This window comes from Anguilla anguilla, chromosome 3, assembly GCF_013347855.1.
Source record: "Anguilla anguilla isolate fAngAng1 chromosome 3, fAngAng1.pri, whole genome shotgun sequence".
Classification (NCBI taxonomy): Eukaryota; Metazoa; Chordata; class Actinopteri; order Anguilliformes; family Anguillidae; genus Anguilla; species Anguilla anguilla.
In genome coordinates, this window is record NC_049203.1 from 24,897,030 (window position 1) to 24,923,342 (window position 26,313).

General features: G+C 43.3%; 1 protein-coding gene across 9 annotated transcripts; it reads left to right on the top strand.

Moving 5' to 3' along the window:
- The first annotated feature begins 222 nt into the window (after positions 1-222).
- LOC118222453 (ATP-dependent RNA helicase DDX3X-like) lies at positions 223-25,847 on the top strand. Of its 9 annotated transcripts, none has more exons than XM_035408058.1 (21): positions 223-571; positions 2,642-2,696; positions 3,994-4,041; positions 9,467-9,526; positions 10,122-10,193; positions 14,131-14,328; positions 14,788-14,926; positions 15,987-16,100; positions 16,294-16,393; positions 16,514-16,649; positions 16,886-16,983; positions 17,533-17,631; positions 17,893-18,053; positions 18,466-18,610; positions 18,721-18,865; positions 19,366-19,416; positions 20,912-21,093; positions 21,179-21,296; positions 21,597-21,750; positions 21,965-22,089; positions 22,764-25,847. In XM_035408058.1, the coding sequence occupies exons 1-21, from the start codon at positions 527-529 to the stop codon at positions 22,835-22,837; spliced, it is 2,319 nt and encodes a 772-aa protein (XP_035263949.1). In that variant the 5' UTR covers positions 223-526; the 3' UTR covers positions 22,838-25,847. The 9 variants fall into 9 exon arrangements, with proteins under 9 accessions (XP_035263949.1, XP_035263950.1, XP_035263953.1 ...); XM_035408059.1 differs by having other exon boundaries at positions 21,965-22,083; XM_035408062.1 differs by having other exon boundaries at positions 14,131-14,256.
- Positions 25,848-26,313: the final 466 nt, after the last annotated feature.

Sequence of the window (26,313 nt, forward strand, 5' to 3'; positions counted from 1 at the left end):
AGTACCTATAAATATCGGCGAAATGTATGTAAGAAGTTATTTAAAGTCTATTATTCGAGTCTATTACTGTTACAGGAAAAGAAAATTCCGTGTTTAATATGGCAAATGACTGGCAAAATATTACCAACTTTACACAGTTGTTTCCGGTAAAGCATTGCGATGTTGTGGATGTTATAGCGACGTCTCTCCACCAGGTTGGTTCGACCCATAAAATCTCGCGGTATCATAACCGGTTCCATTACACCACGAACCAGTGGAAGGTGTCGGTAATAAAGCTCTTGTCGTACCTAGTTCGGATAGGGACGTTACAAGCTAGCGTTTTCCGTAAAACCTAATGATACATTTATTAACGTTATACTAAATATATAAAGTATAAGAACGTATTTATCGTAATTTAATCCGTATACATTTGGAACCGCAAAGAAAACAAAAAAGACGAGGACAAGCACGGAGACGTATAGCAGGCTAGTTAGCTAACAAAGAAAGCCCTTTCTCAAAAGACCTGAATCCCCATTATTATTTAGTTATGAGTCATGTGGCCATTGAAAATGTACACGGTCTAGATCAGCAGGTGAGTATCCTTGTTTTGGTTTGTTATTTTCAGCAGTTGAAGTGTAGAACAAAGTTAATATTGTGATAAAATTAATTTGCCCGTAGCTAAAGTAGCTGGCTGGTTAGCTAGCGTCGGCTACAGTGGGAGCGATGCCTAATACATTATCCGGCATTGCTGCGTGCTTTCAGATGTGACTGGTTAAAATGGTGGTTGGTGGTGTTGTAGGAGGTAATGGTGATGATGGCGGAGCCTCATATTTCAGTGCGGAGTTTCACCAGCATCACAATGGCGTCTTTCTGTCAGCGCATTGCCAACATCGGTCTACTTTTCACATCTTGTTGGCGTCCTCAAACTTTACAATTGTGGTCCTTTCGTTTTAATTATGGAAACATAAACGACCATGTATGAATGATGCTGGATAAACCTAACTCTAATTTTTCTCCAGTTGGCTCGCAAGCAGGCTAACTTCTAGCTAGCGAATGTTTGGAAGGCACTGGCCTCCTACATCACAGGTAGCCAGCTCGCTTTACATTAGCTAGCTAGCTGGATGTTTTTTCCCGATTACGCATTGCTAGCTACGTAGGGCTAGCTCGTTAGCTTCTTTGTTCGAACCCCTGCAAAGAAATCGTAAGTGGTCAGCCAACTCTGTTGGAACCAACTACTTAAATCGAGTTAGCGAGTTAACGCTAACCGGTTTCTTGGATACGTCGTTATATTTAACGTCCTGATAGAGGTTGGTAGTTGGCAGCGGGAAACCTAATACATTTGGAATGGTTAAAACAGTAGCCAAAGTAAAATTCCAGTTATTGTGACCCGGCCTGATTAAGTTAGCCGGATAAAACTAGCTGCTACTGTTACTACTTACAGTACGGCTTAATAAATAGTAAGTAACGGTAACCTGCAATGCTGTGCTAGTCCGCAATTGCATAACCATTATGTGACGATTTGTTGAATTTTGGATGGGGGTAAATCATAATGTGGTTAGCTTGCATAGCCAGAAAACAAAGAAGCCAGTTTATGATGTTCTTCCCGGCCTAGCTAGCTAACAGCCGGCGAAGTTCATCCAATTGCTATATATAGACTAGTTGACGTTTAGTTTAAAAACCTGTATCATTTACGTCGGCTCTTTAGCGAAGCCGCTAATTGAGCTAACGTTAGAAGAGTAAGAGATTAGCTCGCCGTAATTTGCTATCTAGCCATCATAACTCAGATTTGTCTAATGTTTGTTATTGCGCTGGATAAACACTGATTTCGATGACATCAGCCAGCGTTGGCTAGGTACTGTTCCTAGCCCTCCGGCTAATAGGCTAGTGCAAGCTTTGAAAACAATGGGTTTTGTAGAAACATCACGGATGAAATGATGGGCAATGACGTATCACAGCCACCGACGGTAGAAATAAAGCTGGCTACTCAGCAGATTGTAAAATGACACTGGTGCCGGCTTCTCAGAATACACTAAAAGCTAGATTGCTGACTAGATGCGTATTTTAGAAGACAAAATTTCTTTATTGGTTGCGTCTTGGAACTTGATACACTTAGCTAGCTAGCATAAAGAATGTGCTGTCGTTTCCATTGCAGACTGTGAAGTAGGTCAGTTCGGAAAGTCTCTATGGATCAGGCAACACGTGACCGGTGTTGATCTTGCTGTGCTCTCGGAACTGTCCGACCCGAACAGCCGATCCTGGATCAGCTTACCCGCCTCTAATCCTGTCCTAAAGCAGTGTGAAACAAAATGAACTAGATCCAGAGTGTGAATTTCATGGCACAGTCCTGCTTGCTTTGTCAAGTTGCCAGCACTGACACAGATGCTGTACGTGAATCCTAACGTTAATGCATTATTCAACTTGTCTTTTGCCTTTTGAAAAAAAAATCTTAGTATTAGCATCGACCCCAATTTTATTAAAAGGATCTAGCTAAAATTTTGCTTGTGTACTTTTTTTATCCTAAATTTATTTTGTTTATTATTCTTTGGATTGTAGTAATATTATGTAAGTATCACTCACATAGGAGATAATTTGCATTGATGAGTGTTCATTTTATTGTAAAAGTTTGTTTAAACTGGCTGTACATGTCCTGTTTTTTTTGCAGCTTGCTGCCCTGGACTTGAACGCAGCAAACGGGCAGGGTGGAGGTGGGACTGGCAGTAAGTATCAGTTAAAGATGTATTGCATTTTTTTAGGGCTGGGAGATGAACCGTAACAATAACATGAGTGTCTGCTAAATTCTAGTGATGTAATGATAACTGTTGGTTTTGTTTTGAGTACAGTAATGGCCATTGCTGCCCTGTTGAATATCTGCTTTCTTTTCGGCCTCCTTTGTCTGTATTTGTGCCCGATTCCTTGGTGAACCTCCAGACTTCAAAGGACATGGAAGCTGCTTGGCAGTTTTTATGATTGGCTGTCATGTCAGCACCCAGTACTTTGGGCAGGGTTTTTTCTTGAAGTATTTCACATGGAGGTTCACTACCACATCAGATGTGATTACAAAAATACAAGCAAACAGAAAGCTGGTATGCTGCATACTGAAAATAAATTCTCTAATTATAGTTAAGGCTTATTCCCCAGCTATGTTTTTTGTCCCCCCCACTCCCTAGGTAATGTGTCAATTTGTTCCACAATTTACAAAAAAAAGAAGAAACTCCATTGATGGGGTTGCTGGGTGGCTCATCCTTTGTAGTGCATGGATAGGCCCCGAGGTCTGGTATTGAATCCAGACCATGCGTGTTGGCCAGGAGCCCTACAGAGCGATGCACAATTGGCCACAGCATTGCTCAGGGATTGGACGGATTAAGACAGCTTGGGATGATGGTGCTTTATTACGTGTTACCAGCCCCTACTGGATGATCAGGCAGTTCCATCTGCCATGAGGTACATAAAGCATCCTCCTCCGGCTCATGTCTGTGAAAAGCCAGCCTTGCAAACTACATTGTGATGAGGAACAGCTCTTGGCATCTCACTCTTCAGAGCTGGGCTAGCGCTTGCCTGCACTCTTCCTAATCGATAGTGGAGTTTGCAGTAATAAGCACTGATGTATACAACTGCACAAACCAACTTGTGGAGGAAAAAGGGGGCAAACCATTAGAAGAAAGGCATTTGTGCTGTATGGATTAATCTGAAGCAAATTGGATGGTTAAGCAAAATGACCATGTGACAAATACCTTCAGCGTTTCAAGTAAATACTTTTTCCATTTTAGGTCAGTTGTGACATGTTGTGGTGAAGGATTATTCAGGATAATAGCTGAATATTTAAAGTTAAAGGTTACCAGCTAATAAGATTGACTTTGCAGTTAATTTGTACAATGTATGTTTATGTTATGCATTTGCTTGCGGTACATTTGTTAAGATTGTGGGTATTTGTCTGTTTGCCTTATAGTGAATGTGTGTTTTTAGTAGTCTGTGTAATTGCTGGTTTTTCCTAAGCACCGCTTTTTTTTTTTTTAGGGCGTTACATTCCACCGCATTTAAGGAACAAAGAAGCTTCTAAAAATGGTAAGAACATCTCTTAATGGTGTTCTTATTGCAAAACTTAGTGGGACAAGTAACATCTGCACATGTATTTATTTTTTAAAATTAAATTTGTATTATATGCTTCAATATATGCTATGTACAGTTTTAAGAAGACCACGTGACGTTTCCATATTACATTAACATTCTGTGCATGTCCAGATCATGAGGGGAAAAAAACTCAATAATTAAGTTATGCATGCATTTCATGTATTACTTTGCTTAATATAAACTACTGGACCTGGATAATGAATTTTCTTCTGTGATATAACTACTGTTGTGTTAGCAATGGTTTAATGTGTTGAGCATCTGTTCTGTCAAAAGCCGATAAGGGAAGAACAAATTATGGGTATGCCCTGCTGATCAAGAGAACGCTGCCTTTATGCCAGTGACACACCGAAGGATTCAGTTACTCAGTGCGCTGTCTCTTGCTTCAGGAGACTTTCATAACACCTCGATCGAGACACCGTACTTCCATCTTTACGATTACGATCGCTTTTCCTAGCCCCACTGCTTCAGTACAAACCGACAAAACTCCTGCACGCTGTTCCCTAGATTTCTATTCGAGGCATTATTCTATTCAGGCACTTATGGACAAATTTATCCGGTGTGGAAACCTCATCGCCTCAGCCCAGTGCATCAGAAATGCAGTACCGACAGCCACAAGGACACAGCAGCCTGTGTGCGCCAGCAGTTGTGCTCTTAGGAGGCAGCTGAATTGCTTTTGCTTGCAGGCCGTCCAGCCACACAGCGAGGGTTTGCCAGTGCCAATCCGATATTAGCAGAATCTGAAGTAGGCTTGGCAAGCAGTAAGCCCATGTTGTCTTCAGCAGTGCATCTGCTGCATAGACCACACTGATGGGCGTCAGCAAGCGGGACAGTGGCATTTATGTGTGGCAACAAGTGTCATAACCTGAGCAGTACTGCTCTTTAAATGATTGATTACAGCCTGACTCTGAAAACTGTACCAATTACATTTGGGGGAGGGGGGTGGCTTGTGGTGAAGCAGAATACCCAGACAGGACAATGTATGTTGCCTGTGACCCGTAGAGTCATGCCACTGTTGATCAACTAAATTTAATTTTTGGTCCGTTCTGTATGAGATTGTTTTTAATGTTACCTGCACCTGTTTTGACGCTCCAAAAATTTTACACACTTGTATTTGATTCTTTTGTAAACATCACTATACAGGGTTTTCATTGTAAGGGACTCCACCCTTTAAATGATGCATGTAGTTAGGACTGGGCAACAACCTTAATGATAGATATCAAATATGTTTTTAGCGCGATAACATTCACCACCGCATAATCAGCATATATAGAGACGCCGACTTAACTTGACCACAGGCTTGAGCCCTTCTCTAGTCTGACAGAGCATGTGAAATACTTTTGTGGAGAAAAATGCATCACTCCTATTGGGTGTTGATAGGACGATGTAGCTTTCATGCGTTTGGCAAAAATATGTCGCATGATCACACGCAAGGTGCATGGCCTTGCTGCTGATTGGCAGTTTTATCAACAGGCAGTAGATATGAGGGCAATTTTTCTTTTTTTTGCTCCCCCTTTTTCTCCCAGAAGCATTTCCTGTGGCCCCTATAGTACAGTGGTTCAAGCATTAGTATAATTAAATAAGGAAAATAAAGGAGTAAAGAAAGTCTGTACTGCATGACTTCAATGATTGTTACTGCAATTTAAAAAAAAAAAAAAAAAAAGTGATAATTTGTTATAGTTTATCGGCCCGCTCTAACGCAGTGAAAATAGAGAACAGGCCGAGCTGTTTTAAGTGTCATTGTTCCACAATTTGTTTGTCAAGTTAAGAGACAGCAGGGATTTTAATGACTTGATGGCTAAATTTAGTGAGTTTGGAGAATAGCATGCTACCCTTAAAATTTACAGTGCACAATGTGTTGTTGCTGGGCTTCCCAATAGTCTTACTTTAGATTGTATTTCTTGTTTTTCACCAGGTAGCTCCAGTTTTTGTAGCCATTTAGTATTTGATCATTTGTGTCCATTTTATTGGAGAATCCCTCCTATTTATGGATGATATTTTAAAGCGTATTGCACCAGTACTGGAAAAATATTGGTAAATGGAATTGCCCTCAAGAATACTTCAGATTTTAGTCAGTTTTGCGAATTTACTCCTGATGCTAATTTATAGTTAATCAGATTCAGTTTATCAGAAATGAGTAATGGACACACTACATTTAATTTCTGAACTAAACCAAAGGAATTTCCTCTTGACCAATAACATGGCAGTGATTTATGGAAACAACAAAACCAAACATGCTAAATGTTGACTCGTACCATCTACTGATGAACAGGTGGGTTCCTTTTGCTGATGTTTTTTGCCGATTTTGAGTTGAACTAAAACATTTATCACCTACAATTTAATGGTTTAATATCTTCAAAATGGGGCTCTGTCTTGAGTTACTGATATTATTTCAATATCATGGCACTCTGGGCCTGCTATCTACATAGTGATATCAATCAAATTAAAGAGGATTTCTGAAGTGGCATCATTTGGAAATGAGTGTGAAAAATTAAATGCGATAGCTGACCCAGTTGAAGCATTTTGGCCGATGTTCAGTAATGCCAAGAATGTGTGTGCATAGTCAGAGGACGTCATCAGCATAAATAGGAAATGAATTAATCAAGACCGAGAATGTGAATCAGTGGGTGTTATTGGGGCACATTTTTCTTTTGTGTTTGTGAAATCACAGAATTGGCAGTTGGAAGTGCAATTTTCATCTCAGAAGCTGGATAAACTGGAACATGCCTTTTGAAAAACAAGCAAAACAGGCTTCCTTTACAGTTGGTTGTGTAAGATCGTAAGGATGCCCTCTTTACTGATTTGGAGTTGCAAGGACTGGGTGGGGTTCCACAATGACGCTCATAATACACGTCATATCAGTTGACTCACTTGGTTGCTGCAGGTATCCTGTACCCATGACAACCAGTTAAACATTTCACAGATAGTGTGGTTTCTAGGGATGGTAGCATCTTTGAAATGCATTTTTAATGCCATTACATTTCACCTGTTCCTGGATCATATTCACAAACTTTTCTAAATCTTTTGTTCAAAAGGTTTTTATGAGATGCTGTCCAACAGCTCATTCCCTCAATTTCATGAAATATTATTTTTCGGTATCGATAGTGGCTTCTGCTTTAGCAATAGCACTCGCAACATTGATATTTGGGACCTCCTTTTTATGGTTGCAACTCAGTAGATGCACTGCACAGCACTCTTGGATAATTTGTGGATGCGGTTTGGTTTGTCTATTCCTGTGTGGAATTTGAATGAGTACATTGTGTACACCAACTTCTTGCTAACCTACAGACATGAAGCCAGCCTCCCAATGCATTTTGGGTACTGTAGGCAGACAGGAATAGCAGAAAAGTCAGAAGGATCACATGTATGCCAGCTGATCAGAATAAAGAATGTATAATGAAAGTTAAACGGGTCAGGACCACCACCTGTGCTTGCATTTTAGGGCTTGAAATTAACTTTTTTACTTTGTAGCACTGGTGCTCCCAACTTCAAAAAGTTAGGAGCACCCACCAAAATGTAAGGAGCACCAACAATATATGCAATAGATTTTTTTATTGATAAAAAACGACAATATGACAGTACGGTTTACAAGTAACTGTTAAACTGTCAGGCTTAAAATGTGTCGACTCCATTGCAAATGCACTGTTACCTGTGATCTCCATCCCACAAGCTTTACAGTATGGGGGGGGGGGGGGGGGGGTGCTGGCGCGAGGAATTGTGTGTTATGCATTCAAACGACAAAGAGCTTCTAGTCACATTAATACCACTAATTAAATCAAGCGCCAGTAAACTGCATCGGAGAAATTAGCTGTTTCAACTGGGTCGCTACACAAAACACTAGGAACGTTTCTAAAAAAATAAAATAAATAAAAAGGCTGTAATCGTTCGCTTCAACTTCTCAGCTTTCGATAACGCTAATAAATTGATCAAACTTTTGTCTTCAGGTAACATTAGTTAATGCGTTAGCTCTCTGTGTCGCGTGACAGTGGAGTGCTGCGAAAGGGAGTGATTGAAGGCTAATTAACCAATCTAAAATCAGCATTGAAGGTAAGAATTTCAAGCTCAGTTTGGTTGGTTAGAATGGTCACTGTCAGCTCACGAGGCACATACTGAGTGTACTAACTAGCGAATGTACAGAGAAAGGGACGTTCAACTGGAAAAAGAGGGGGGAAAAAAAGGTCGCACCAGAACAATTATTTGCACTCGCACAAATGCTCCCAATTATATTTTGAGGTCGCGCAGATTAAATTTCGGGAGCCTATGCAACCAAAATGGTCGCAGTTTCGAGCCCTGCATTGGGAGAACATATGGAGAACAAAGGAGAGACAGGCATGTTCCTGGGAGATATAAATCACATGCCCATTCACTCTCACTTTAGTGCGTCGGCGCGTCATGTGCTTACGTCTGTATGACATTCCTGCAGAAAAAAATTGGCTCACTTCCACAGTTTATCCAGCTGCTTGCCTGCCTGCTCGATTTCTGGGTAAAGAACAGCATATTTTTTAAAATTATTAAATTGACCCTTTAACAAGATTGATAGCTGCGTATTTGGTTTAATACAATTTAGTGTTTCGCCACTTACCAATGTATACTACTGTTGATTTCTTTGTCTTTAGTTTAACTGTATTTATTAGGTTCTGTCTATACAAGGAACATTTATTTGCTGTTCATATAATGCAACTGCTGAGCCAGTAGAACAATGGCGCTGCGGCCTGTTAAAGCATTGAAATCAAATCTCAGGTGGAAGGAGATTGTTTACAAATGACAATCTGTTTGTGGCAATTTTTAAAATTTCAAATTTGTCCTTTGCACAGGGTTAAGGTGGTATTGTAGGTGCCATCTGCAATAACCATACATAAAGCAAAAGAGCACATGCTTTACCTTTCCCTGGAGCAATGGCTTCTGTGATACGGTAAAATGCGAAGCACGATAGACTGCCATAATGGTCCAGGCTGCTCTCTTGAGATGCCTCGATGTGAATGATGTGTGGTTTAGATCATTAACGTTTCTGCAGTCCCTCAGACCCAGCGACGTTCTGACAAGCGCTCAGGAACATTTATGACTGCCACGTCTGCCACTCTACAAGACGCGTGTTAAATCATGCTTTCGGAGCTGCAACTACCGTGGACACTTGTTGCTGTTGCACCGTTTTTCAAAATCACACATTAGCGTAGACAGGGATGTAAATGAAAAAGCAGAGGAAATTCTCGGTATTGGTCGTAGTGCAGCTATCGGCCCCGCAAACTACAAGCATGTTTTCATGTGTATATTTTAATCTTTGAGGTTATGTAACCTTCAACTTTCAGATGGACCCTGTTCAGAATTTTCTTGACTTTATTTTCATTTTTTTTTTTTTTTGCAGCAGGAAATTCTTATGCCTCTGGTAGACAGAGCGGTTATTCTGTGGCACCAGTGAGAAGCTGTAAGTTCTGTGTTCTGACAAGCTTTTTGCTAAGGGAAGCTCTGCATTATATGCATGAAGTTATAATGAAATGCAGTTTGTGCCCACACACGTTGGGTGTGCCAATTCTTTACAAATATCAATCTTAATTTATTTACTTACTAATTTTTTTTGAGAGCACAAACATCTGCAATTTGATTACTGGGGTGATTTTGCTGGCTGGTGATTTGGAAAAGGGCGGGTTGGGTATCTGCTGATTGGAGCAGCGAGGGGGCTTGCTTTTTCAACTTTTGGGTGGGGGTGGGAGCAGGGGCAGCTGCATTTAATGTAGCAATGGGTGCTGGCTTCATGTAGCTTCAGTAATCACACCGCTCGGATAGGCCTGAGACGTAGGCCTTAAAGTAAGCAATTCTGAGCGCAAGCCATTTGGCAATGCCTTACCTGTGAGATTTTCATGTTTATTGTATTTTCCTTAAAACTTAACTGAAATGGGAGGAGGTGGGGCGGGGCTACTTTTAGAATGAGTGACAGGCAGTGAAACTCAATAAAAATGTTATTTTTCTTTCTTCACTGTGTGTTCTATAGTTTTGATGGAGGGCCTTTCACTTTTGCTCAGGTTACCCGGGATACCCTCCGCAGGAGCTCCCCTTTTCTCAGAACTACTGTGGCGGCTGGCCAGACAGAAGTGGTATACCTGGACGTGCCTGCATGTGATAGGGCTGCAGCACTTTTAACTTGTCCCAGCTCGTTCACCCCCCTTGTCTCTAAACTCTGTACGTGTGGTTGCTTTTTAATGGACCAGATCTAAACGAGCTCAAGCGCTGCAGCTGACTCGCTTCTGACATCATGCAATTATGGCAACGGCTTTGGCACCGGGATTCGTGTTGGTCACAGCCTGGGTATGGGCAGATGGAAGTAAGGTGTGCACTCTTACAGTGCATGTCTATGACAGGGTTTATACCAGGGATGTCAAATTCAGATTCTCAGGGACCACAATGTCTGCTGACTTTCGGTGTATTTCGGCACTTAAGTGGTTAGTCATTTGATTAGGCCACACAACTTGTTTCCAATGCCTAAATTCAATTCTGGTTGAAAGGAAACCCCTGAAACCTTCTTGCGCTGCAGCCTTCCAGGAATGGAGTTTGAGGTCCCAGGTTTATGCACTGGTTGCCTCTTGGAATGTAATCCTGTCACTGGATGGGATTGACTCTTAGCTGTTTTATCTTAATAACTGAAGTAACTGATAACCTGGCAGCCTGTTTCTGTCACCAGGCCATTATTACAAAGTGAATCTGAAACTCCTTAATATTACAGTTTAACACCTTGAAGTCATTTCCATCTGATTCTCTTCAAATGCAGGAAGGATCTTCATTTAGTGATGGAAAGTCATATGGTTGGCCTGGCTTACAGCAGCAGGCCAATAAAACAAGCCAAATTTGTGGGTTCTTCCACTTGGTCCTTCTCTGCTTGGCAAATGGGTGTTCAGTTGCATCTTTGAGACTTCACCCAGCCCAACTGGCAAGGCTGTTTAGGCAAAGTACTCTCAGGCTTGGTGTTCCAAAATTTTTTAAATGTGAGACAAGCTTCCCAACACCTCAGTCCTTCACTTCAATTAAGTATTCTATTTGGGTGTTAGCAGTGACATCTGGGCTAGCATTACTCAGGCAACATTGCTATTTGGGACCACCTTTTTGTGTTTGCAACTCATGCACTGCACAGCACACAACATGAGAATTCTAATGGCTTTCAATTATAGCTAACAAATTGAGTGCATATGACCTCAGTGGTAGAATCATAGCCTTAAGGTACTGTATGGTTTAACAAACTTATGTCAGCTGACATTGGACTTTAAACATTGGCTGTCGGATGCCTGTGCAACTTATTGAGTAGCTGCTCTACAGCAAATTCATCGGCTGGAAAGCAGTTGCCCTGCACTGGTGTGATTTAGACCACATTTAGAGCAACTTGCTGCTGCTTTTGATATTTGGTAGCAATGGCATTATGGAGACATCATATCCCATAATTCATTGCATAGTGCTCCTATACACTTTGATGACAACAGAGCATAGAGTGTGAGAGAGCATTGAACATAGTGTGTGGTGGAGAGCAAAAGCATACCATCAGTACCGCATAAAAGGTAGCATTGTAAAATTGGAATGTTCTCTGAAGCATTTGCCAGTGGTGTGACTGATTTTTATACATCCTGTGGACCTCTGCTGGGAAGATAGCCCTGCAGAAATCATAAAGTATAATAACAAGAACAGGTCATTGGGGTCATCTAGCCTTTCCATTTTCCTGTGAACCCAATTCATGCGATACAGATTCTTTATTTTTCAGGTTTCAGTCAGAATTTAAATTGACATTTTTCAGAGAAGTTTTGAGTTTCTGTGGTCTTCAAGTAGAGTTGATGTTGCGTTTTCTGGATTTGAAACTTTGCGATTCATATTCCATTTATGCTGGAAAGGTAATTTCAGTGAAATACTATATTGTGTGCTTTATTTAACAAAGTTGCCGTGATGTTGCATTTGCTAACATGCTTCAGCCACAAATGGGCAGCTTCTTGACTATGTAATGTTGTCAGTTGTTTCAATGTTTAGTGCTATACATGCGAGCAGTTTATTTTAAAGTGCATGTCTGTTGAACAACAGTTGAAATGGCTTAATAGGCTAAGGGCTCCCAACCGCTTTAGCTTTTCTTCGTGGCTCCTGATTGGGTGGCCCTGGCGATCCTTTTCTGTAGCATGGACACAAACCTAATGTTTCCCTGAGCAAAGTCGACCAGTTGGCTGACAACCCAAATTATGTTTATAAACTTACCTAAAGTTTACTCACCCAAATCCAATACGTGGTGTAACCTAACTGTTGCTGAATTGCACTAAATGCACTGTGTACCTGTTTCAGTAAGTAAAAAAGGGTTTGAATTTTTCCAGTGTGTGTCACAATTGAGTGGTTAACATTTGCTCCTAGTCGCTTTGCTTAAATGAACTGGCTTGCTTTTTTGTTGACCCAGTCAGCCATCTCCTTTTGGAAGCCATTTGTTGCTTATGAGCATGATGTAACTGTTCGTTTAAAGGCAGTAGTGAGGGCTAACTGACTCACCAGTGAGATGCAGCTGTTAATATGAGTTTCCACCCAACTCATTAACATTGGAAATATTCTGGCTAATTCTATATTGCTAATGGATAAAGAGACTTGAGGCAGGGTGAGAAACACTGAATCAGTTTGTTGTATTTGTGGTTAAATTCTGTGGTAACCAGAAGGATAATTTGCGAGAGAACTCCAGGTGGGATTAAAATAAATGAATTGGATATGCCATTGTGGCATGACTACTCCAGAACTTACACTTTAGTCACTGTAGTTCCTGTGAAAATATAATTTTTTGGGTGCACACGACTGAGGTCAGCTTCACAAACACCCATGGATGTGATTGAGAAGAACAGCTGTTTCTCAGCGTTTTAAAAATTTTAAAACCATTTTCAGAAGCCCTCTTCCCTGATTGGTTGAATGGTAGAACCATTGACTGTTGTTGACCATGATTCAGGATGTTGAATCATGGTGACACTGACACTGAAAAAAGTCTGCCCTATGTATGTGCCGCTGTGGTCTCCTGTCAAGACGTCTTGGGTGATTGGACCACACCAAAGTATCAGTGTGGTGTGAATTTGACTTTAATGATGGAGGCTAAAACAACCTGCAGATGTTCATACGCGTCGTGTTTCTGCCCCACTTTAAAGGGATGGTTCACATTCTGTTTTTGTCTTTACCATGACAGTTTTTAGCACAGTGTTCGATGCTCAGAAGTTTTTAGACCATACTTCAAGCAACTCCGGAGCCGTTTGTACAGTGGGCTTTTCTTTCCAGAGGCTGTACATATGAACAGATGACGTTTTAGTGTTCATTCACAATTGGAAACATAAGCAGTTTGGATATTGTAACAGTACTTCTGTTCTCAATTGGCGCATGCTCTTCACTCCCATCAACCTGTGTAGTAATATTAATATAGGAATACGCTCCACAATTTCCTTGAGCACCAGTTTACATGCACCATAGGAAATGGTTCCAATTGAAAATAAGATTAAAAGTAATTTTATTTAATATTTTTCCTTCAGAAATAATTGCACAATATTCACATGTACTACCTCTGCAGCCATAACCTCATTGAAGTGTATTTTCTTGCTTTAGACCATGTATGTGCCTCACATGCTTTTATAAGTACTCCTGCTGGTGAAAACCTGGAAGGTTGGCCGAAATGTCTGGAAATATGTAAATTATCCTTCATTTCACACTAAAACATGAAACGGTAATATTTTTTAAAAACCAAAAGCAAAAGTGAACCATCCTTTTAAACACGAGAAATTCAAACCAGCCTTTTTTTGCCCGATGAGCCTAGTGTACAGGCCCAGGCTGCATTGGTTAGTCTTCCTTGCGTATGTAGACAGGTTTATCCCTCCTCCAAGGTGATTCACTAGATGGGAAATGGACCTGCAGCCAATTTTTATGGAGCTCAGGGCAAGAAAGGGACTTCCTTTTTTTTCTGCAGTCATGCTTGGGTCCACTCTAATTGGTGAATGTGTGCATTGCCCGCCCTCGCTGACTGACTGACTGACTTGTCTTCTCTAAACGAAGATTCGCCTGGATGGGACGGCGGCCGCAGCAACGGCTTTGTGAATGGTTACCACGATGGCAGGGATAACCGCATGAATGGGGATCGTAACAGTTTTGGAGGACGCGGACCCACTCGCACAGACAGAGGTGGGCGTGGAGGATACCGTGGCAACCGGGGAGGCGGCTCCTTTAACCAGTCTCAGCCCATGCAACATTCAGGTTGGAGTGCAATGCTCTTATTGCTTATGGCCTTGAGTTGTGTTTTACTGTTAAGACCATGTGCAATGACAGTAAACATTTTTGTAGTTAATTGCATTTAAACAACCAACCTTTTTTTTTAAAAAATTCAGTTGCGATTGAGGGTTTTTTTATTTTTTTAAATCCTGAAAATAAGTTCTCATGCAGCCCACTTCAGGAGGATTTGATATTGGTATTTTGGAGGCCATGTTGCCTACTTGCATGAGTATTGACATTTTGACCAATCAGTAGTGCAAATGTGTAGTGAGCTGCCAATCAGAGGAGGCAACCTTGCACACTAAAAATACGTAATGAAAACAGTGTTTCTCTGGACACTGTTATTGGAATCAGCTGGAGAGCAGATGAGTGCCATGACTGTGTGAGACTGAAATGAACGCTGGACTGCACACATTTTAAGGATTCGCCTCTGCCGTTCTTCAGGATTTGGCTATGACAACAAAGATGGAGGCGGATGGAACGCCATCAAAGACAACAGGGATGCCTACACCAGTTTTGCCGGACGCGCCGACAGAGGGAAGTCCGCTTTCTTCAACGACCGCGGGTCTGGCTCGAGAGGAAGGTAAAGGGATCGACGGCTCGTTTCAGCCGCAGAGAATGCCAGCACGCGGGGTCACCGGGTTTCATCTCCGTTCATTGCAAGTCCCCATTAAATGTCTTCCTTTGATCTTCCTTTGAGCAAATGATGTTGGGGTTTTGGAGTTCCTTTGCAGTATTGTGGTTGATTCATGTGCAACACAAGTCTTCCTGTTAGAAGGCTAACTCCAGTGAAAAGGATTAATTTGCAAGTACCACAAATGTTTCAGAGTGAAGTCGTCATGTTTCCTAAGTAATAGATACTGTGTTTAGATGTCTTATGATGATTGTACTACTAATAATAAAGAACAGAACGGAACTCGCACATGTGATCAAAGCACTTTCTAGGTAATGGAAAATAAAGATAAAATGAAGCCATGAAGAAACACTGAATTGATTCCTAGTAAACAATAGTGAAGTATAATGAAAAGTGGCAAAGTGGTATGTAAAACCGGTCATTTGATAAAAATATTGTTGAATTGAAATATCTTAGGCTGAATGCGGCTCTTTCCAAGCCGCCTAAACTGCCTATAGGAGAAATCCTAATAAAGAAAAACTAAAACGATCAGAAATGGTCCACAAATTTATTGGTGCAATTTCATTGAGAATGATACTGCATTTCACATTTTTCCAGTTTTGACTGCTTTCAAGTTCACACGCAACCTTAGACGCACTAAATTAACTTCAGCAGAATTGGCTTAATTGCATAAAAGAATGAAACAGACAGTGCCACTGACCGTTCGTGCCACTCAGACGTCCGCTATTGAAGTAGCTACCTTCGTAGCTAAATGCAGGGAGCCAACGTGTCGCATAGACGGTGGCAGTGAAGCAGGACTGACTGCCGTCGCTCTCACAAAGTCACCACTTAAGGCCTACTTTGTGCCAGGAAAAACCGTGAATGAGGGTGTGGGTGGTGTTTAACAGAAGCCAGGATTACGATTGGGGGTGTAGGTGGTGTTTCACGGAAGACCGATGAGCTGATGAGCTGGTGGTGTTTTGCAGTAGAGACTGGTTTCTGAATGGGTGTGCGGGTGGTGTTTCTCTAGGTATGAGCGCCCAGGGTTCGGCTCCAGGGATGGAGGGAACAGCCGCTGGGTGGAGGACTCCAGGGATGAGGAGGACTGGTCCAAGCCCACGTCCCCCAACGAGCGCCTGGAGCAGTGAGTGCACCGGACTTGCATGTCTCACACACGCGTGACCTCTCCCGCGCATACGTCCTTGCATTCTCTCGCAGTTGCTCGCACTGTCGCTCGCTTTGACAGCATCTGGAACATCATCCTACCCAGTGTTACTCTTTCCATGTTGACTGACCCAATGCCGTTCCACTGCCCCCCCCCCCCCCCCCCCCCTTAGCGAGCTGTTCTCGGCAAGCAACACCGGGATCAACTTCGAGAAGTACGACGACATTCCTGTCGAAGCCACTGGCTCCAACTGCCCTCCCCATATTGAAAGTGTAAGTCCCCTGTCTGAAACCGCTCTCTTTGGGGAGCCTGAGCCAGATGCAGAAAGGCAGCAGTCCAAAGGATTTATTGAATTTTATTATTAAATGTATCTCGTTTTGTTTGCGTTGCAGTTCCATGACGTCGACATGGGGGAGATCATCATGGGGAACATCAATCTGAGCCGCTACACCCGGCCCACCCCGGTGCAGAAGCATGCCATTCCCATCATCAAGGCGAAGAGAGACCTGATGGCCTGCGCTCAGACAGGTCAGTGGGCCAGGGGCGGCGCAGCACTGACCGCCCCGGCGTCCGCTACAGCCTCACGACTGAGAACGCAGCGTCTGTGCCCGCGGAGAGGAGGCTCAGACCTAGAGAGACTGTATGACCGCACGCTGTGGCGACATGTTGAAACCTTCACCATTTGGGTCCTTCGTGGTGTACTCGATGTTTACTTCACTGGCCGTGTGATTGACCGTCCTTCTTATTTTCCCTCCGTTCTACAGGGTCTGGGAAAACCGCGGCGTTCCTCCTCCCAGTTCTGAGTCAGATTTACACTGAAGGGCCAGGGGAGGCTCTGCAGGCTGCGAAAGCCAGTAGCCAGGTAGCGTAGCGTGCTAATCAATCAAACAAACTCACTCACTCACTGACGCAGTAGGCAGGTAGTGTGCTAATCGGATGCACGCACTCGCATGTTAACACAGCCCACGAACACGAACCCAGTAGTGTGCTAGTAACACACATACACCCACTCGCTAGCTCCGCCAGTAGCCAGGTAGTGCGGTAATCAGACAAACTCGCTGAATCATAATGCACATAAATAAATGCACACACTTTGGCACAGCCAGTTGCTAGGGAGCATTCTGAGAAAACAAACACACTCAATGACAGTGGTGCCAACTCACACAGCTAGATAGCTTGCTAATACGACTGGTCACTCAATTACTAACACAGCCAGGAGCTTGCTACTGTGCTAATACAGCTGCTCACGTTCACTTGTCTGGTGACATGTCCACATGCATTCTGATGCTACGTTGAACACACAGCACTTGAGTCATATATTGCTTTTTCATGACCCTTTCAGGTGACTGCTCACTTGGTCTGTTGTGGTTGGTTTACAGAAATATTAATTTATTCTGTCTCCCCCCTACAGGAGAACGGAAAGTACGGCCGGCGCAAGCAGTACCCCATCTCCCTGGTCCTGGCCCCGACCAGAGAGCTCGCGCTCCAGATTTACGATGAGGCTCGAAAGGTAAGGACCTCCGGGACGGCGGACCACTGCAGTGCATCTGCATTTTACTGACGTCCTGTCTAACGCACGGTTCCTGTTTTTAGGCTGGACCACAACAGCGGGGCCAGCCCTATAAACGCGAATATCTGTGACTGACTGACAGTGATGAAAGTTACACCATTGGTCGGCCGGTCCAGCCATATACTAGATTTCGACCTGGACCTTGTTTCCGTTCTGTCTGTAAAACCGCATTGTGACCGCGTGCCTTCGCCTCCCCCATAGTTTGCGTACCGCTCCAAAGTGCGCCCCTGTGTGGTGTACGGAGGGGCTGACATCGGCCAGCAGATCCGGGACCTGGAGCGGGGCTGTCACCTGCTGGTGGCCACGCCCGGCCGTCTGGTGGACATGATGGAGAGGGGAAAGATAGGGTTGGACTACTGCAAGTGAGTCGTCTTCAAGTACTGCAGCGCTGTGATAGCTGAGGCTTGAGGGAAGATTATGGGTGGGTTTTCGATGCGTTAAGATAAACGTAGCCGTCCGGCTGAATTAGAGGTCTATTCAATTCTGGAAATGAAATTTCTATAGACATTATTTTTGAGATTTTCCAATGCATTTCTTTTCATTTCTTGAATGGACTGAATTGAAATGGGTTTGGCCCCTGTTGGACCACTTATCTGTTAGGCCAAAATTTTGTTTGTCAAGCATTTTGTATATTTATTTTCATCATCATTGTTATTAATGGTAGTGTTCATTAACATTATCTTTCCCAGTATTTGTTGTAATATGCTCGGCATAGTTGTTAGCGTCGTCGTTATTGTGGTTATTTTGTTATGAGTGCTTTTTTTCCCCCCTCAGCTATCTGGTTCTGGACGAGGCTGACAGGATGCTGGACATGGGGTTTGAGCCCCAGATTCGGCGCATCGTGGAGCAGGACACCATGCCCCCGAAGGGCCTTCGCCACACCATGATGTTCAGCGCCACCTTCCCCAAGGAAATCCAGGTAACAGCGGGGGCCCCAGGAAAAAAAACAAACCACAAACCACAAAACCTCCAGTCTGGTTTATTTTTTTTTCTGCTCGGGGTCCTGACCTGACGACGTGTTGATTCCAGATCCTGGCCCGGGACTTCCTGGAGGAGTACATCTTCCTGGCCGTGGGCCGCGTCGGCTCCACCTCCGAGAACATCACCCAGAAAGTGGTCTGGGTGGAAGAGAGCGACAAGAGGTCCTTCCTGCTCGACCTGCTGAACGCCACAGGTAATTACCGGCTCGTCAACACCGCGCCACATTGTTGGATCTGGGAGTGTTACAGTTTTGTGCACACTATGTTCTAGATGTTGTTACACGTGCATGCATGTGCAGGTGGGTAACGATGAGGTTCAATGTTTGTTACGGAAATGGAACTTCCTTTCCCTCAACTCCCCATTTTAAAAAAAAAAAAAAAAAAAAAAAAAAAAAGAAAAAAAAAAAAGCAAAACAAAGTAATATAGTTATACATTTCTGTTTTTAACATGCATGGTTGTGTGTATGCCTCTCTTAAGTAGCATACAAACAGGCACAGACACATCCTCTGGAGTTGCTTTATCATGGTAGCCACCAGGAAATTACTCTTCAAAAGGCATTTTTTTTTAGGGATACCATGCAAAAGTTTTTTTTTTTTTTTTTTTTTTGATAGTTACACTGTTTTATGGTTAAAGTTGTTTTAGTCCTGCTGTGCACTGCATAAAGTTTATCGCAAGGTTTGGTTTTATTCAAAGTCATTCCCAGTGAGGTTCAGGAAAATGCCAGTGAGGGCCCAGAGAAGCCTGGTAAGTTGGCACATTTTTAATACAAAGTGGTAGTAGAATGCCTGCCTCATTTCACTTAAATTTTCTTTGGCCAAAACTTTGTTTGTCAAACATTTATTTATTTAGTTATTTATTTGAAATGAAACCCAAATTCAGAACGACAGTAACGCATGACAGCTGCCTTTTTAAGGAGGTCCTCAGTCCAGACGTCTCGCCTATCATGCCGCCATTTTGGCTCTCACACACAGCCGTCCGCACCGCCGGTGTTTGGGAAAGAGAACTTTGTGGCTGAGCGTTACTGTCTGACACAGTCCGTCACTACATTTTCAACTGCCTGTGAAGTGACTTTCGCTTTTTTTTAAAGTGCGGTCGACATTCCTGCCGTGGTGACATTTTGCTAACATTTGGTGGCATATTTATATAAAAATTAACTTCCCCGCAACTGTCTCTAAATGTTGCTTGGTGACCATTACTAAACCAATGTGATACTGTCCCGTTTGCTCTTTATTGGGCACTTGAGTTCTTGGAAGGTGTAAAACTGATTTTGTTTGCAGTTTGAGGTTTAGGCGGCAAAGATTTGAGATTCTGTTTATGCTCCCCCTAAAAAAAAATATTGCAGGGCATTAATGCGTGTCTGTGGGGTTTTAAATGTGGGGCCCCCAGGATGATGATTGTTTTGTATTGAAATCCACAGCTGAAAAACCAACTCCCATCTCCGTTGTGATGTCTCCAAGGTCTGCTGCCATGGTTACCAATAGAATACCTACAACAGTACATTAAAAATAGATTTAATAGGGCAGCGTGGGTTGCTTTTAGTTGGGCGTTCACCATGGCGACATGGCAATATTGAAGCAGGAACGGAACGTTACTCGCTGGGAGGCCCCGCCATCTTGGGGGGGGGGGGGCCATGGCCGGGGCTGCCATTAGCCAGACTGGTGTCGGGGACCCCGGGGGTAGGGAAGGAAGTCACTTCACGTGGATCTGAAATGCCTGTTTCTGTGTCAACCCACCATACCATCCCCCCCCCCCCCACCAACCTTTTACACCCCAGCCTTTGCTGTGATAGCCATTAAAGAAAACCGACGCACTTTGTGACAAACATTGAACCCGACCAAAGCCGTGCAGGTGATTTGAATGGTTATTTAAAATAAAAAATTAAATTAAAAAAATGTGAAAAAAAAAAACTTAGGGGCCATCTCTGAGACAAGTTAGAGGCTCTTTCAAGTGATCCATTGGTATTTTGGTTACGCAGTACTGATTTTACTTAATGGTTGTCAGTCAAGGCAAAGAAAGCAAACCGCTTGTCATGCGTCTAGTCTGCTTTCAGTTGCGGCGTTGCGTTTTCCACGCAGAATGAGCTCTCTGGTCTCCCCGTGCGCTCGGGGGGCGGCCCTGTGGGAGGGACCCGTCCGTTTCCGTGGGAGACCAGTGAGCTCACGCCCTGCGCCCCGCCCCCTTTCACAGCGGCCGGTAGCTCCGTCCCTCTGGCGTGCTCAGAACTCTCCTCCTTTCGCAGGCAAAGACTCCCTCACCCTGGTGTTCGTGGAGACGAAGAAGGGAGCCGACGCGCTGGAGGACTTCCTGTACCGCGAGGGCTACGCCTGCACCAGTATCCACGGCGACCGCTCCCAGAGAGACCGGGAGGAGGCGCTCCACCAGTTCCGCTCGGGACGGTGCCCCATTTTGGTCGCCACGGCAGTATGTAGTTTGTCTTTTTAAAAATATATGTATATTTATCTGCTGTTTTAGATGCAGTGCTGAGCTTTGCGGTTTTTTTCTGCAGGTGGCTGCCCGTGGACTCGACATCTCCAACGTGAAGCACGTCATCAACTTTGACCTGCCCAGCGACATCGAAGAGTACGTCCATCGCATTGGGCGTACGGGCCGCGTCGGAAACCTCGGTAAGCACCGCCCCCTCCCCCCCCAATTTCTTTTCAAATTTCTTACTTAATGCCTTCATGGCAAGTGGTCAAGTACTATGCGTTGTGTACGTTCATGATGGCATTTTTCACTTAGTGTGGGCTTGATCGTATTCAATGCTCGTAGGTGGCGTAGGCTTTAAAATGTCCGCCTAAATGTCTTGGGTGTGTGCTGTGGTACTGCTGCTCAGCGCAAGTTTGTTTTCTGTTCACGTCAACGGTAAATGGGATCATTAGCGACTCGTACGTTTGGGTTTGCCTGACATTTGGTTTCCCCTTTAGGGCTGGCAACCTCGTTCTTCAACGACAAGAACAGCAACATCACCAAGGACCTCTTGGACATCTTGGTCGAGGCCAAGCAGGAGGTTCCTTCCTGGCTGGAGAGCCTGGCCTACGAGCACCAGCACAAGAGCTGCACCCGGGGCCGTTCTAAGCGGTAAGTCCACCGTCCACACCATGCCGACCTCACCGACTGCCCAGTCGCAAGGCCATTGAGCCTTGCCGGCGCCTTGGGAGTTTTTCCCTCTGCAGTTGCCCTTGTAACTCGAAAAACGTTTTGTGAAATGCGCCCAGTGAGTTCTGACCTGAAGATGAGCAGCCTGTTAATCTTGCTCCTCTCTTTTTTTTTCTTTTTTTTTTTTTCCCGGAAGGTTCTCTGGCGGGTTCGGGGCCAGGGATTACCGCCAGACCAGCAGCAGCAACAGCAGCTTCGGCAGCCGCGGCGGGCGCAACACGGGGGGCCACGGGGGAAACCGCGGCTTCGGTGGTGGTAAGGGTTGGTTTCACTCCCCGTCTCTCCTTATTGGGGGGAGAGATGTTCTGGCGTTATATTATAAATGTGTCGTCTGCATTTCAAATATTTAAGGACTGCGTGCAATCAAAATAATCCTTTGGAAACATTTGAACTGTGCTCTATAAAGCCCACAAAGCTGCCATAAGCATGATACGACATGTCGTAACCAGCCATGGCTGCTTATTACAGCTCATGACAGGTATTGATTTTAGAGTGATTGAGTCTGCATTGAGATTGCATTATAGCCATGTAAAAACCTCTGTGTACGGTCATGACTGGGTTCAGATACCATGCTTATGGTGTTGTTATGGTACATAGTTATATGTAAAGAGCCAAAGAAAACGTACTATGATTTGCATTTCAGCCAATCGGAGGTATATCTGTACAGAACAGATGCACCGTGTTAGAACTCCGGCTGTTTGCGTTCAGAGACGACTCCTTTTACAGCAAGAAGGAAATGTTACTGCATTAATGCTAAATGCCGTGTTCATAAATTGGGAGAAGCGCGTGCACGTCTATCTTCTGGCTTAATGGAAACTTTAAATGCAATGGGGGATACAGAGATTGCACAGGGTCTTGGCTGTAAAACTATTTCACACAAAGGTGGGTAAAAGGGATCCCCTGTGGTGCTCATTCCCTGCCCTTCTGTCCCTCAGGTGGCTTTGGAAACTTCTACAGCAGCGACGGCTACGGAGGAAACTACTCCCAGGTGGACTGGTGGGGAAACTAAGAGAGCCCCCATCCCCAAGATGGAGGTCACCACGCCTAGCTGAATGGAAACCACATGTAACTTAGCCAGACTATACCCTGTGTAGCTTCAAGAACTCGCAGTACATTACCAGCTGTGATTCTCTGACAGCGGTCTGAAAGGGAGCCCGAAGAGACTGAACGACAGCCCGCGAGAGAACCAGAGCGTCAACCCGTAGATGAGAATTCAAACATGGCTGCTGATGTGAACACCCGAATAGTATCTTGGACTCTAGTTTTCCCACTGCGCATCATTTTTCTCTGTAAACCTGAGGATCATTTGTTTGTTAATGTACTGTGCCTTTAAATTTAGACAGGATTTTTTTTCTTTTTTTTTTTCTTTTTCCTTTTATTTTTAATTTTTTTTTAATTTTCAGTGTCATATTACAGGCTGACCTCGGCCAAGAGCTCAATTTTTTTCTAAGGCATATATAAAAGATCTCGTTCTAAATCAAACCTTGGCAAAAACACTGGGATAAAATGACTGAGTAAGTCATTATTCCATTTGAACTTCAAATTGTCACAAAGAAATCAGACCGCCTTCAATGTAGGCGAGAGCACAGGCGGCTCAGGGAACCATCACGGAAGTGTTAAAACGCTTATGATTCCTTGTGTGGCAACTGTATTTCACGGGACAAAGAGTTCTAATGTTTTGCTCACTCTATCCTGGATCGGCACCTATTAGGGATATGGTAGTCTTCAAAAAGAAAAAAAAGCCATTCCAGGTATGATCTAATAATTGTTGAGAAAAGAAGAAAATAAATAAAAAGTAATTGGACACGCACACAAACACAGGTGTTCAGACACTGTTCTGGAATGAATTATTCCACTTGCAATTGACTTGACAGTGTTAAGGCAGCTAGTAAAGCATCACAAGCTGGCTGATTGAGCGATGGTGTTTCCTTTAAGTTCTTTTCTTTTTTCTTTCATTTTTACTTGAAACATTTAGGAGGCAACTGAAAAAAAAAAAAAAAACGTTTTTGATAAAGTTTCTTAAATTTTCTGAAAACGAAAAACAAAAACGAAGGAAGAAGAACATGCCTGCCGTAGCGTAGCGAAGACTGAATGGCTTCACGAGGACCACAACGCCGGCTCAGCCCCCTCGGCTGACTCGGCTTTAAATACGCATGCTAGTGTTGGTGTTTTTTGGTCAAGGAGATAAAAACAAATGAATTGTGCAGCAGGCTTAACGTTATTCCAAATTGTGTACACACATCTTCTCTTTTCAAGCTGCGTTGAATTCCGAAAGAGATTCTTGGCTTACTTGGAGGCGTCGCTCCTTTTCAGAGACAGGCTGTCCAGGGGGATTGCAGGGGTTCAGTACTGTAGGAGAGGGGCGGAAGGAGAACAAAGGAAGAAAACCAAACCAAACTGCACAGGGTTGTCTGCGAGAGTGGTAGAGAGTGCAGTTCAGGTGCACCACCATTTTAGTTGCGTTAGGTTTCCATTGCATACTGGCTGTGTATTCCACTTGATCAGGCCAAAGACAGGGGTTTCCCCTCCCCACTGCGCGTCGGCGCCGCGGGCTCCCAGAGTTCCCGGCCCCAGGACGCGCGTCTAGAATCGCTGGCCGGTGACCCAGCGTCAGCTTCTCATTCACACAGAAAGCTGAGCGGAGGAGGAGGAGGAGGAGAAAATGGCATTTAACTTAAGTGCAATAGATTTATTCTCAAGTGTGTTGTGCCTTGAAAAAAACTTTTTTTTTTTTTTTAAAGAAATCAATTAGATGAAGCAGATGCCCTGACAGTATTGAGGTAACTTAAGGTGACTGGTGCTATTTAAGATAGGTCTAAACCCTTGTACGTTGTGCCCATCAAGTTTTACAGAGTTATTTTATTGCACATCTAGTTTTATATATAAATGTCTTGAGTACGTGTCCTTAAGCTTCCAAATATAGTGTGGAGATTGTGAAACGCAGCTTGTTTGCAAAAGGGGAAGGGTTCTTGATATTTAACCAGGATTTATTTGGGACCAGGGGGATTAGCAGTTGGGGAATTTAGCTATTTGCACACAGATTTCTAGATTCTACTTTTGCTGCTAGTTTTGTGTAATTTATTAATCCTTTTTTGAGAAATATTTATTTTTGTAAGCCTAAAAGTGATTCTTTGAAAGTTTCAAGAAACTTGACCAAAAGACAGTACAAAAACACTGGCGCTTGAATGTTGAATGTCACCCGTATGCGTGAAATTAATTTATTTCGGGGTAGTGTGAGCTTTTTAATGTTAGTCATATTGGACTCGGTCAAAATCCACACCTGCCGTTGGTCTCATGGCCAAAGGCTTCGTTAGAATATTCAATTGGCTATCAAAATTTGAAAATGTAATCAAACATGCCAAGGTTTGGATAAAAGTTATCAAACTATTAAACACATTTCCTATATGTATCAGTGCAAAAGTGTCCAGATTCTCCAATTTTGTTTTCATTTTTTATTTTGTTTTATTTTTTCTCCAGTGAATGTCTGGCACATGGCAATCTTAAAAAAAAAAAAAAACAAAAAGAAACATGTGGTTATTCTCTATTGTTGCATTAGTGTATTTGGCATCTCTGATGTTTGACTTTTCGAAAGCATTTAGCAAGTCCCAGCTATAGCAATAAGTCTTACGGAATAGAGGAGAGCCGGCTTGGATCATAGGAGAAACAAAGTTGGAAAAGCTTCCGGCTTGCTAAATGTCTGAAGAGCAATGTCAGAGCTCATTAGATTTAGTATTTGCTTTATGTACTAGTTTAGAAGCTATGCACTGCATGAGAAGACTCAGCTGTGCGTTTATTGTATGATTTTATCGAAATAATAAAATTTGAAATGCAAATACTTTACAAAATCAAGCATGTTTTCTAATACATTGTATTAATGTAGAATGGTGAAACCATTGTAGCGGTTGTTCATAATGTGACTGCACCATTAGGTTAAGTTGAAGTTAGTTGAAATCCAGTAGAGTGAGTTTGTTCTTCAGTATAGGAACTTCATTTTTAATAAATACCAGTGTCCTACATGGCTTCTGGGGTTCCTTTTGATGACTCTTAAATGTGAAGTCTTGTCTTTGATGTTAAACGGATGCATGATAAACCAGTTATGACCAGGTCTGCTTCTGAAGTGTGGCAGCATACCTCCCACTGGTGCCAGAATAGAGAATGGCAATGAATAATATAAAAATATACTTGATGTAAACACACAGCTTTTTCATTGTTTTTACATGTGTATAAAACGCACAGCATAGTCATTGGTTTTATATATTTAGGCATAAAATGTTTTGCCCTTGTGTACCATTTCTCAGGCATGATAAGCAGGACGTTGTAGTAATGTGGCACCTGTTGCTCGTTCCCACAGCCTGGCCTTGCTACTGCTAGCTCATGAAAAGGGATGGCGGCGGCACTGCTGTTTTCATCACTCATCTGCGCTACTGTCCCAGAGATTAATGACCCGGGGATTAAACTTAATGCATGTGGTAATGCGCCCTGGTG

Bases quoted from the DNA above. Each gene is read 5' to 3' on its own strand.
- LOC118222453 (XM_035408058.1), top strand. From the start codon at position 527: ATGAGTCATGTGGCCATTGAAAATGTACACGGTCTAGATCAGCAG. The intron at 9,527-10,121 runs GTAAGTTCTGTG...ACTTTTGCTCAG, and splicing joins TGTGGCACCAGTGAGAAGCT to GTTACCCGGGATACCCTCCG. The intron at 21,297-21,596 runs GTAAGCACCGCC...TTTCCCCTTTAG, and splicing joins GGGCCGCGTCGGAAACCTCG to GGCTGGCAACCTCGTTCTTC.